The 13,989-nt window shown below is 36.5% G+C and overlaps 1 protein-coding gene across 1 annotated transcript; it reads left to right on the top strand.

The window, feature by feature from the left end:
* The first annotated feature begins 1,137 nt into the window (after window positions 1-1,137).
* Window positions 1,138-7,598, top strand: LOC123542072 (uncharacterized). The gene is made up of 7 exons (XM_053531696.1): window positions 1,138-1,183; window positions 1,770-1,964; window positions 2,631-2,750; window positions 3,136-3,227; window positions 4,166-4,262; window positions 5,469-5,561; window positions 6,280-7,598. The coding sequence occupies exons 1-7, from the start codon at window positions 1,144-1,146 to the stop codon at window positions 6,948-6,950; spliced, it is 1,308 nt and encodes a 435-aa protein (XP_053387671.1). The 5' UTR covers window positions 1,138-1,143; the 3' UTR covers window positions 6,951-7,598.
* Window positions 7,599-13,989: the final 6,391 nt, after the last annotated feature.

Below are 13,989 nucleotides of genomic sequence, written 5' to 3'. Positions count from 1 at the left end.
ATAAATTAGCTTTGGCCTAAGTGGTTAACGGGTATTCGTTGCCTATTTAAGATTCTGAGACAGTGTCGGGGTATTGTCGCGGTATTGTAGTGGAACTAAGTGGTAAGTTTTTTGTAGTTTATCTTTTTGTTATTTCAAGTACATTGGGCAAGCCCCAAGATGTAAATCGCAATATAACATTAAACACTTATTGACTGGCAAACCATTCAATAAGTGATGGTTGTATTACATGACATTTTTTTTTTGGATGGGGGGTGGGGGGTGGAGGTTGTATTTTTTAATAATTAGCCCAGTAAACGTGTTTGATATGGCACGGTTATATAGCACAAACTATGGACCGCGATTTATATAAGATATGATGTACATGTAATAACACAATTTATAATCACACGACTCCTTAGATAAATTGCCTGTCCGCACATTGTGATGTTCGACCGTTCTATATTCAACACATGTTTATTTGACTAATAAGTAAAATGCTTTCAAAAACGCGGGCAAAATCTTTAACTATTGCGCGACAAGTCATTCCGCGGGTAATAATTTTAATTTTTGACTGATTAGCCATTCAAGAAGTATGTACTGATTTTAAAGCCAGACATGAAGTAAGTTAAATCCCTTCTATTTATACTAATATTTACTGCGTGACTAACGCAGTACCTCTTCTACATATTTTACATTTAACACGGATGTTTTAAAGAATAAATTATTGAATCACTTTGTTTACAAAAAAGGCGGCATTAATCCTGACGTGTGCCCATTCAAGGTATCGAACCCATAACGGCACTCGACAATTTCCGTTCGATTTCGGCATTCTTCGGTCGTTATGGAAACCATTGCTCGCTATGAGCTACATTAATGGCCATATTTCCCAAAATAACAGAGAGAATTATTATGTCTTTACGGGTCCGCTACCTTAAAATTCGATTTTCATATTTTAAAAAAGATTGTTCGAACAGACAGCAAAACCTCAAAGGGCTCTCTCAGCAGACTCTTCTTTACACAAGCCAGTAATGGGTAGCTTTTGGCAAAATATGGCTGATCCGTGATTTATTCCGTGTTATGTGGATAAGCGAAGTTTAGCTGTGACTTCGAGTTAAAGAAAAAATACATAACTACCTTGATCTGCTTTTCAGACCGGTTAAAATGGATGAACTTAGTGAAGCTCCGTCCACAGTCTGTACAGGTAAATAACTTTAATTCACTTCACTTTACGTTGTCTATTAGTGCAATGAAAAGACAGATTTTTACAGTTCTAGGTGTGTGGGTAAAGTATCAAAATTGAAATAAAAAGGGAACGTGTGCATTTATACGGCGCTATAAAGGCCACGTCAAAATACCTGAAGACATTTCACAACTTTTCTGCAATCTTGCTATAATTTGCGTGATATTCCCATTTTTATACCAAATTTTTAATATATTTTGTAATAATCTTGTTCATAATATTGTGTATATGAACTATGCTTTGATTACAAATACAAAAGAAAAATAGTATTTAACTTCCAAATTATGAAATAATCAGTATTTTGTGGACGACGTTGAGGATGTATGTGGCTCCTGTACCGAAAGCCCTATGTGGCTCCGTTTGGTTGAACCACACTCTGTTACTCGCGTTAATTGACGTACACGGCCCGAAGTCCACTGGTAAAAGCCAAACATTACCGAACGTTAAATTCAGCGCAGACCGGAAGAAGAACAGCACTTCGTTGACTCAAATGAATATGTCCATCCAGTCATACATAATTTAATCTGTTCATACCTTTTATTTTAAGAGTCCTCCCAGCAAATATCTCTTGAAGTAGAGGACGCAGCCACGATTGATAAAAAGTGCGAAAATAACGACAGCTTTGACGAAACATATCAAGAGAGACAGAAACACGAACGGTCTTGCATAAGATATTTCATCTGCGTGTTGTTGTGTACAAGTGTTGTATTTGGCATTCTAGGCACTATCATATACTTTGCTGGTAAGTAACCGTGTATTTAAATGGTTGAGTATATCATCGACTTTACTGATGAGTATACAAGTACCAACACACTAAATAACTGGTCTTCTTTCAAGCATTCTGTATAAAATTGAGAAAATTCCAATGGCTGCAGCACACATCATTGCCTATTTTAGATAACTGTAACTTACATTTACTTACAGAACTCAATGCTGAATAAAAATCGAAAAAAAAGTGAAGATCTTGTTTGATGTCAGTGAAACAGGCGCGCTGTAAAAACAGCTAAAGTGACAACCCAAATTGTAGTAGTGCCTTAACTTTCCAGGACAAATTCTGTAAAGCTATCATTTTATAATAAAGATGCTGCCTGAATGTCACGCATAGATCTCTTATCACGGTGATTTCAGCAACAAAACAATGCTTTGAATGTAAGGAAAATATTTAGATATGCCATTTTTTCGCACTATTTTCTTATTTGGTGTCTGTAAGCGGTTTTGAACCGTAAATTTCATAGAAAAAAAAATCTTCTAAAGTACGACTTCATCAGAAAAGAAAGTCATAGGAATATCTGAAAGATCTGCAAAATCTACGTGTCGCATCTTCACCCCAAAGCAAGTAAAAACTTTGAACACATTTCCAGTGATTTCAAATGGGATAACGGCATATATCTACCCTATTTTATTCCAGTCCTGAAGACGAATGAACAACCGTTGCTAACTCCCGGAAGTGATTCTAACTCTGTGTTTCCGGAACAACGACCGACTACGGGTCAGAAACAAAACGCATCATCACTCGAAACGGGAAATGGTGGGTATAACCTGACATTCTGAAACTTAAAAAAACGCTCAAGAATGTGATATTACAATCGCATGCAGCGCTTCCGTACGTTTAACATACCTATCTATGGTGGCTGGTTAAGGACATTTCGTTATGTCGCAATGGCGTGTGCACGGTTTATGTAAAACATTTCGTTTTGACATCCTTGCACGCGCGCCAAGGCGTCAATATGAAATTTAAAATAGTTTTGTTTTGTTTTGGCGCCGGACAACACGTTAAAACAGCACACAACAACTTTATTGAGCGACAAAACTCCATGACGCGCATGCCAAAGCGACATAACAAAATATCCTTAATCAACCACCATACCTTTGAGATGAGTTTTGTACTTACAATATTTTATCTTTTTAAACAGATGTGAAAAATGATTGCCCTGGAAATTGGACCTATTACAACAAAAAGTGCTACCATTTTATCCGGTCGCCTGTCCACATCTCAGACGCAAAGGTAAGTCTGTCTGTATGACATAAGGTTTTTAGCCTCAGCAATGATCCGTTTAGGAACGTGTTACGGCAATTAGCCAAACTTCTAAACTAAAAGGACAAGGCTAATACGAGCTCATTTTAACTGAGAAAAAAACGATGGATGGCCAGTCAGTGTTTTATTTTATATGTTAACGTATGTACAATACATATCGCTTTTTAAATTGGATCTTTCTATATGAACAGAGAATGGATATTCTGGAAACATACAGCTTAAAGGAATTCGAAATATAAAGAATGAGGAATGATACGATAAATCAAACACGGCACAAGTCATCAATTTTAGTTGTCTTATACCTTACGTTCCAGGTAGCTAGAAACAAGTATCATTTTGTATGGAACGCCAAATTTACATAAAATCTAATATTTCAGCCCCTAAAATCATTTTAAATTCTCTTTGAATATTTAAAGACAGCATTAATTATAATGACGAATGCCTTAACTCTTCCAGTGGTCGGTGTCATTCAATTTGAGCTCTCTGACCGATGTTGACACCTCTGCTCGAATTTGCAAAAAGGCAACGAAAAGTAAATTGATACACAGCCCTGGACCAGGTGTCATGCTCGAGCGATCGAGCTATAGATGCTCGACCCAGCCATGATAACTTCACACAGAAAATAGAAGGAAATCGGCCAGGACCACATGAATTGCTCGAGCGAACGGTGTTTTACCTGTATTTTAATCGAATAAATGCGCTCATTAATTCATTTTAAAAGATGTGAAATAAATTTATGCGCGCAAAAATTCGTTTCAAAAAAGTGCAATAATCTGCAATAGCAACCGAGCATAAATTTAGAGAGATTTAAATGTTAATTGGAACAAATTTTCATCTAAAAAATACTATTCTGCGTATTCAAAATGCAGCTAAACCTTTTAAAAGAAATTAACCTTCATTTATTTCAGGAACATTGCGCAACTGTGAGAGGAGCCCCACTGAATACAAACAACGAGACCAAGACCATTCCAGAATTCATGGTGAAAGAAATACAAAAATTTATCGGTCAGTATATTTATTTTAAGATGAAAGAAAAAATGCTATTCATTTAGTCGCAAATAATTGAATGTCTGCAATTGTAGGTTCGTATAATAGTTATGTATTTAAAACATTAATTAAAATAAGTTTTCAAAAGTTTAAAACAATTGAGCTGAAGGTTTCATTTCTGTCACCGTTACATTTCCGTTTTGTGTTATTACGCAACGCCAGTCCACCTTTCAGTTCAATGTTTCGCATAAAGTGCAGATTATATCTCTAATGGCCGCCATTTTGAACATAAAAGTTGCTGAAAATTACAAAAGCCTTTCCCATAAAGCTGTGACATTCCGTATTTTCGTATTTTGTAACTAACTGCGTATTTTTTTATGTAAATTACAAGTTTCCTTACAACTTTACTATCAATAAGATATCTAGAATTTTGATCCCCAAAATGGCTGCCGGATTTTTCAAGGGAGATAAATATTGCAAAAAAAAGTGAAAACTATTAGTTACTATGTACGGCTGTTGGTACAGATTTATTGTGCAACTGAGGTAACAACTTCAAAGGCTATGGTGGCTCTTTCACCTTTTTAAAGTGTACTCAAAGTTTATAGAGTATGTCGTTACTTTACCATATAGTTCCCCTTTACCACACCGTTGTCATTGACATTTACCGCAATGCTGTACCGTTACTGTTAAGACGAAACTGTTACAGATACTGACATTATGGCAATGTAACAGGTGGCGCTGTAATACGCGCTTTATTATATCCCTATATAACCGGTGTTCTTGTGAAACAAGCATATTAAAATAAAACATCCGCACTGACAGCCTTGATAGTTTCAAAAGCTAGAGGTCGTGGGCTCGATCCTCAGCCACGTCATATACTAATAACGTGAAAAATAGTACCAGTAGCTCCCTTGGTTGGTGCTCAGCATCAAAAGGGAAAATGGCTTTTCTTCACCCATACCCTCATTGTCAATGGTTTCCATCAGGAATACATGTCGAGAATGAGTAATATACAAGTTACATGTATTTTGTTGGGTACAAAATAGCAATATACAATATAGTAATATATATAACAAACCTATTATTTATTGTTTATAAATATGATATGTTTTAGACAAGATGCCGTCTTTATACCTTCAGCTTACGAAGGAAAGAAACATCACAGATCAAAGTACATGCACTTTTGAAATAAACCTTTTATACGCTGTTTATATCTTTATATAGGATGCTGTCTCTATGACCTGAGGAGGAATGAAACTGGCATTCTTGAAAATATTGAAGAGGAAATAGCAAACAGTCTTTCTATACCATATGATCGTAAGTTTGTGTGTGATCTGTGTTTATGACCAATTCAGATGCGGATATAGTTGCGTAAACCTTCTGAATTATTCAATGAAAAATCAAGCAAAAGTCTTGGCTTTTACTCCATATCTTATGCGCATGCGCATCGATGTGTTAAACTTGCATTTCAGAGTAAATTTTAGAAACCTATTTATAATTTGCTTTGCTTTGCTTTGATTGGGTCTAATGTCGCACCGACACATTTATGGGTCAAATAGTGACTTCAATGCTTTAAAAAGTGGACAAAAAGCCAAATGGCCCTCCGAGAATTACTTCAGGCACGATTGGAAATCTTGGTAAAATCATCTGCTTTCGTAAAACCAGTTGGATGGCTTCCCCAGGGCAAAAGTTCTAATCCCAAGGCAGCCTTCGAATCCATAATGTTGTGAAATGAGTAATTAAAAGTCAAGGGCATTTACCGCTCTTCCGCGGAGGCCCCTACTACCTTTTAACTCGTAAATAGATTTTTAAAAATGTATTATTTCAGAGCAACCAGAATTTTGGAATAGCGTTAAATCATGGACCGAAAAGTGAAAAGATATGCCTACGATTTTTCTATTTTGATAGGTTTCTTTTGGGTTTTTTTCCAGTTAAAATATTAGATTTTTATGAATAATAGATATTATGTGTAGCCTAACCGATTCCATTCGCATCTCTCACTCTCAGAAACTATAAATAAATAACTTTTTTCCAGCTGAATGGAATATAATGGATGACATAGGACAACTTGCAGACGACAGCCCCAAAAGCGTCACACGCTTACCTTCATTCAACCAACACGCTTTCACTTCTCATCTACCCTCCAGTGCAGGTGCTCGAAATTTTGATGACCATTTATCTAATCTACTGAACACATTTATAATTCCATCCCTTATAGAAGCATCAAATACCAATGTAACCCCGTATACTTCCACCCCAACTTCGCCGTACGGGTTTTTGTTGGGAGGCGGACATCAGCATAACCATTTCACAACACCACCAGGCAATTCCTATCAAACAACAAACATTTTCGACAGATTGTTCGAGAAAAAAGCTTTACAATCAACACAACCAAATGTAGAAATAACACGACCGGACACCGAAACAACACAACCAAACATTGTCGATAGACCACCGGCAACAAGTGCGCATGCGCCAGAAACATTACCAGGAATCAGTCAGCCTGTTGCGGAAAAAGCGCATGTCAGTACCAAAAATCACGGTCCTGCTCCGCAAAAACAGTATGGTCAGGATGGTAATGGGCCGATGTCAACGAAAATGTCATCTCTGGAAATATTTTGCAGAAGATATGAGCCTCATTTGCCGGAGTGGCGGGAAACAGGTTGCCTCGGGAGCTATGTTCAGATCTGTGAGAGAAATCCTTGAACTGGTAGTCCGAATAAGATCATGAGAACACGGCTCTGCTGCAGACGACCACTTTGGCCTCTTGGATTTGCACCCCCGACTTCATCAGAGTCTGGGAAACATTCAATTTATACAGCGCTGCTTAAATTGAAAACAGGGAGTCAAATATCAGAGAACTTTTACACAAGCACTTTTGACAGTTTCAAAGCAAACATGCAAAACAAGAATTAATATTTTTATTACAATTTCGTTCATTTCCTCGTTTCCAACATTCTAATTTCGGAGACCTCCTGGAAGTCCTCTTCTCTTGAATGTTTAAGTACGCTTTATACATTGTATTATATATTATATATATAGCTGAAATCCGCTATCTCGAATTCCATGGGACCGAGCGTTATACTTCGAGGTAACCGAAATTCGATTTAAAATGATATGGTGTGCACGTTGTTTTCGGGACGGGACTTTAAAATGTCTTCGATACAGGAGAGATCGTGTTTGTATACAAATCCGTTGTAATTTCTATTTTTAGAACTGAAAAGACAGTAACCGGGTAGGCAGAAGCCGAACGTTCATGTTTTTTGTAAATTGAGATGTTTTTTTCTAAAGGCCTTAACTTTTTTAAAACACAGATTATATCAATATTTTTTTTTTTATCAATGGAAAGGTCAAAACAAGCAATTTATTAATTACTTTTGATTGTTATTTCGAAATAAAAAGGATTAACTATGAACGCTTAACTTACAGTTTTTTTGTTTGTTTTTGTTTTTGTTGTTTTTTTTTTTTTTTTTTTTTGTTTTCTTGTTTTGTTTTTTTTCAAAAGTTTTGAAAATCACTACGCCGCTATTAGAATTAAATGTCATTTAAAACGGTTATTCATTTATAAAAGATATTTGAATACGAAAATATGAAAGTTATAAGTATTTTAACTTGAAACTTTTTGAATTTTGAAAATCCATACATGAGCGAAAAAGTTACTAAAAATAAAAAATTCCGATCCCATACACAAATGATATAAAGTCATTAATTTTGTTTTGCCCACCACCAGATAAACAGGTATTTTAAAATGCGTTACGTCACGCCGATCTCTCCTATAGCCGAAATTTTGAGAAAAGCGAGTTCTAGATATCGAGTTTCAAATATGTATATACTGGAAAAGTTTGAAGTAAATCATATGTATAATCCAAATGACGTCGATTTCTTTCGGTGTACAAAAAGTATTCAGAAATGGCAGCCATTTTGTTTTTCACTAAAAAACAAAAGTGAGACTTTCAGGCCATTTTTAAGTGTTGGATTTCAAACACTATGATAAATAATGATACAATCTTACTTCAATACTTTGTAAGATGACCCTTGACTTGTAATCTTCTTCGAACAGAAAAATACAAGCTGTCAATATACTGGACTGTTTTAGTCCGGTGTTCCGTTTGGACAATCGTGACTTACTTCAAATACTAAACCGAGATGCACGATGGTACGATGACGAAAACGTGATGGCGCAATGGCACGATGATGAAACAACGATGGTACGATGGTGAAAACGCGATGGCACGATGATGAAATCGCGATTGTGCGATGGTACGATGGTGAATGTCGATTTTATATCGCGTTTTCATCATCGTACCATCGCGTTTTCACCATCGCACCATCGTGCCATCGCGTTTTCATCATCGTACCATCGTGCCATCGCATTTTACCATCGTGCCATCGCGTTATCATCATCGTACCATCGTGGTTTCACCATCGTACCATCGCGTTTTCACCATCGTACCATCGCCTTCCGGTTAGAAATGCGTAGTCCCGTGCACTTGTATTTTTGTCAACAATAGATGAATGTATCTCAATGTATTTTGTGAGAAGAAAATATACCATTTAGATTCTGCTGTTTTGCAAAATATTTTACGAAATGTTCAGTGCATTAAAACTGTAAAATCTCCAAGGCCGCGTCCTTTTTATTTTATGTATGCATGAAAGTAAATAAAAAGTTGGGTGTAACAGTCACATGGTATTATTCAAACTCAGCTTCTTCTTGTTATGATGTTGAAGGTACATAGTGCAATGTGAAAATGAGATTGTATCAAGACTGTATTTTACTGACACATATACTGTACCACTGCGCATGACCACCGGAAGGCGATGGTGAAAATGCGATGGTACGAATGATGAAAACGCGATGGCACGATGGTGAAACCGCGGTGGTACGATGATGAAAGCACGATGGTACGATGATACGATGGTGGAAACGCGATGGTACGATGATGAAAACGCGATATTACATCGACATTTCACCATTTCACCATCATCACCACCGTTGTTTCATCATCGTGCCATCGCACCATCGCATTATCACCATCGTACATCGCGGTCTAGGATTCAATAAAAAGTCACGACTGTCCAAACGGAACACCGTTGTATTAGAGATCTGCCTCTTTATTTATTAAATGTAGTTGACACTGGAGTTTTCTTTTGATAAAAGCCGTACATTTTTCAATAATGATTAGGGGATTGTGGTGGCCTGTGATGGATCTCAGACGAGTTCTAGCCTTGTAATCTTTCGGCCTGCGTGTACGGTGTAGGCCTACATGTATAAAGTAACCAAGCACTTACGGGCAACCAGATATATAATGGCGCAAAGAAAAGATCCTCAACTTTTTCCAGTTAAAGTGGCATTTTCATGTTTTATGTAAGCCAGTTTCTGTTGTTTTTGTCATTGTGGACATATATTTGACATTCTAGCTGTCAGCTTGAAATATATTCCATAGTGTTGACCTGTCAGACAAAAAAAAATCCCTCTTACTGTAGAAACATGACCCTTTCTTTTCTTCGTGTTTGTTTGTGGTTTATAGGTCATTTTTTTAATAAGGTTAGTAATTCTTTTTAAAAAATTGGCATAACTACCGGTATGTGCGACAGACATTTGAACATTGATAATTTTAAATAGAACATGTTAATTTCATATAGAACATATAGGAATTGTTTGTATTACTACAGGGGTATTATCATCTTGGAATAAATGCCCATTATAAGAAAATTGTCTTCCAATTACTTGCCTTAAATTTTCTTCTACAGGTCTAGTATGTTTTCATCAGCATTAATGTTTTCATTCACTTCAGCAAAAGTGCCCACACGATTCAACAAACACAGCCTCATATCAATACATTAAACGAGCCGTGCCATGAGAAAACCAACATAGTGGCTTTGCGACCAGCAAGGATTCAGACCAGCCTGCGCATCCGCGCAGTCTGGTCAGAATCCATGCTGTTCGCTAACGGTTTCTCTAACTGCAATAGGCTTTGAAAGCGAACAGCATGGATCCTGGCCAGACTGCGCGGATGCGCAGGCTGGTCTGGACCCATGCTGGTCGCAAACGCACTATGTTGGTTTTCTCGTGGTGCGGCTCAAATGGTCTGTTTCACGAACGTGGAACTACATCTGGCCTGTAACCTTCGCCCATTTTTCCTTCATACATATAAGTTTTTATTATGAATTCTTTTTGTTATTACTATTTTTACTATATTAATACATTGTAGTCATAAATACTTAAACTGTATGCTATGTGCAAAATGTCTCAAAACAATGCGAGTGCAAAAAAAGTGTGAAAAATCAAAAAAAGTTTGAAAGATTAAAAGTGACACTCATAGCAACTTTTCCATGAACATTTATATCACAACCTCCTTTCCCCACACTCAAAGTGTCAAAATGTGATATAAAACCTCAAAACCAAGTCTTACACAAGTAAATAATGCCATAACCTACATAAAATTAATATTAAATAATACAAATATCAATCACAAAGTAGTTTTTTCTGCTTCGCTTGCCTAACTTGCATTGTAGATCTGAAGAAATGTGTACGGTTACCAAATAAAATTTACTATATTCTGAACTGAATTTAAAACTGACTGAAATTATGTTATTGTACTGTAATTCTGTTTACTGGTTTTTCTTGCTGGCCACTGCAATTTAACGAAGGCTACTAAATTTTACAACATAATTTCGATTTAAAACATTTACATAGATATTGCTTAACAGGTTATTAGCAACCTATCAAACAACAGTTTTCTGTCTTTGGTCAAATCCCTTATAACATAGTTACATTCTGCCCATTTTCCTTCATAATAAATTAAAATATGCCAATTTCAGGCCTAGTCTGTTCAGTTTTCAATTCCTTGAACTGAATTTTGTTATATATTTGCCTTTTTAGTAGCTGGCGAATGGCAAAACCAGTGGGCTTTGTCCAAATATAAGCAATTACTTTACCAGTTTCGAGAGGATATCAATTGATAGGAAATTACAGATACAAACTAAATACCTTTCTGCAACACAAGGAGTCATCAGCATTCACTGTCAATCAATATTATGACTAAGATAGACGATCATTCATTCATTCAAATAATTTACAGACAGAGTCCGTTGTTTACATTTTTAATCGTAACCGGTGCTCTTGTAAAAACCACTTTTTTTTTTGAAAAATCGAGGAATGCGAAGAGCTATGGTACGGTCTCTACAAAGTAAATAAAGGGAGATGACTGATTTAAAAATCTGAAACACACATGACTATAAGAACAAATTAAACAAGAGCTATGCAAAGATGGGTAATATATGCCAGAAGATCTAGATCAGAGGAGTTGCAAGTAAAATTTAAAGATTTGTCAGGACAGAGGGATATAAGGTGGGGTTTGGGGTGTTTTATACTTGGACAGTGATGGAATACAAAGGCACAAGACACTAAATATTAACCTTTTTCCTGGTAGAAGTCCCGATGTGGTTATACCCATCTGTACATAGTTAAAAACTAAACAAATGGCCCTTTCATATTAAGCCATTTTCAACCCCCATTGTTTACATACTAATTCATATCCACACTGGCCATAGCTTTCACAGAAGCGGTGGTTCCAACGTCGCGGCGGTGCAGGATTCGTCACAGAAGCGGTGGAGAAATATGGCCGGCTGACTACATTTACGCTGTCATCAGTACTTTTTTTAATAAGTGTTTCATGTTTGACTGAAAACAACCAGTGAGACAGGAGCCCACATGTGTACTCTTCTAGCCGCAAACATTTGTTCAGTGCAATTCTTTGTCATTAATGTAGAACCAAAAATGGTAAAATCCCTGACCCCTGAGCAAGTTTGCATCAAATCATAAGTATGACACTGTCAAATAAAAAGTACTTCTCCGTATTCAATGAATTTTCATTGCAGGCATATAAAATAAACTGACAAAATGATTCCAACACAGTATGCGATGGGTACAATTGCAACACATTACGGATACTATCTTGTTTCTTTAATGTTCGTTAAGGACTTTTAACTTAACTATACAGCACTTTTCCCGGGATTTTGATTGGGTTAGGGCCATGAAATCACTTTGACATTAGACAATAACAGAAACTGAAAGTTTAGAACAAATATAATATTGATTTGCACATCCGTATATACAAAATATCAACTGACAATAATAAAATGCGAATAGAGTTATTGACCCTTTGCACTGCATGTCATATCGTGACAGTGAACAAGTGTGTGAAGTTTCAATACATTCCCATTCGTGAATACTGAAATACCAGCTTACATACAAAACCTTAACCAAAAATTTCTAAGTCGAAAAAGGGGAATAATTTTGTAAAATAGCAAAATAGAGTTATGGAACCTGTGCAATGTAAGTCAGTTTATCACAGTGAATAAAAGTGCGAAGTTTCAATCCATTCCCATTAGTGAGTACTGAGATACCAGCTTACATACAAAACCTTAACCAAAAATTTCAAAGTCAAAAAAGGGGCATAAATTTGTAAACAAGAGCTGTCGGAGGACAGCAACGCTCGACTATTCAACAGCCTTGTCAATTGAATGAATACAAAAGTCGAAAAAAGGGGCATAATTTTGTAAAAATGGGAGAAAGGGTTATGGAACCTTCACAGTGCTTATCAGCTCATAAACTGAACAAGTGTGTGAAGTTTCAATCCTTTCCCATAAGTGGATACTGAAATACCAGCTTACATACAAAAATTTAACCAAAAACTGCATAGTTGAAAAAGGGGCATAATTTTGAAAAAGATGCAAAGTAGAGTTATGGGACCTACACAGTGCATGTCAGATCATGTGTGTGAAGTTTCAATCCATTCCTATCAGTGGGTGCTGAGATACCAGCTTACATACAAAACCTTAACCAAGAATTTCTAAGTCAAAAAAGGGGCATAATTTTGTAAAAAGCAAAATAAAGTTATGAAACCTGTGCAGTGTAGGTCAGTTTATCACAGTGAACAAGTGTGTGAAGTTTCAATCCATTCCCACAAGTGGTTACTGAGATACCAGCTTACATACAAAACCTTAACCAACAATTTCTAAGTCGAAAAGGGGGCATAATTTTGTCAAAAAGCAAAACAGAGTTATGGAACCTGTGCAGTGCAGGTCAGTTTATCACAGTGAATAAGTGTGTGAAGTTTCAATCCATTCCCACAAGTGGTTACTGAGATACCAGCTTACATACAAAACCTTAACCAAATCGGGACGCCGACGCCGACGCATGGGAGAGTCCAATAGCTCTACTATTCTTTGAATAGTCGAGCTAAAAAGCAAAACAGAGTTATTGAACCTGTGCAATGTGTCAGTTTATCACAGTGAATAAGCCTGTGAAGTTTCAATCCATTCCCACAAGTTGTTACTGAGATACCAGCTTACATACAAAACCTTAACCAAATCGGGACCCGGACCCTGACGCATGGGCGAGTCCAATTATAGCTCTACTATTCTGTGAATAGTCGAGCTAGTAAACTGAGAAACAGAGTACAAACCAGGGCTCCAGATAATTTTTTTGGCCTATGAGTATTTACTCATCATAATTTTTGTGAACTGGTAAAATGGTAAAATCTGAAATTGAATAGGAGTAATTTTACTCCTGAAAATTTGTAAATGTGGAAAAAAAACCAACAGAAATCAGTTTTGTAACATATTTCTTGGGTGTATTAAACACCCATGGATTTGTTTGCTGTTCAATTTTAGTCATAACTTTATCATGACATCACCGTACATCAGGGGTCCTAACTGACCAATCAGAGAGCTGCATTTT

Source organism: Mercenaria mercenaria, chromosome 19, assembly GCF_021730395.1.
Source record: "Mercenaria mercenaria strain notata chromosome 19, MADL_Memer_1, whole genome shotgun sequence".
Classification (NCBI taxonomy): Eukaryota; Metazoa; Mollusca; class Bivalvia; order Venerida; family Veneridae; genus Mercenaria; species Mercenaria mercenaria.
Note: the sequence above shows the minus strand (reverse complement) of the source record. Positions and strands in the feature narration are given on the sequence as shown.

Bases quoted from the DNA above. Each gene is read 5' to 3' on its own strand.
- LOC123542072 (XM_053531696.1), top strand. From the start codon at position 1,144: ATGGATGAACTTAGTGAAGCTCCGTCCACAGTCTGTACAG. The intron at 2,751-3,135 runs GTGGGTATAACC...CTTTTTAAACAG, and splicing joins ATCACTCGAAACGGGAAATG to ATGTGAAAAATGATTGCCCT. The intron at 3,228-4,165 runs GTAAGTCTGTCT...CATTTATTTCAG, and splicing joins TCCACATCTCAGACGCAAAG to GAACATTGCGCAACTGTGAG.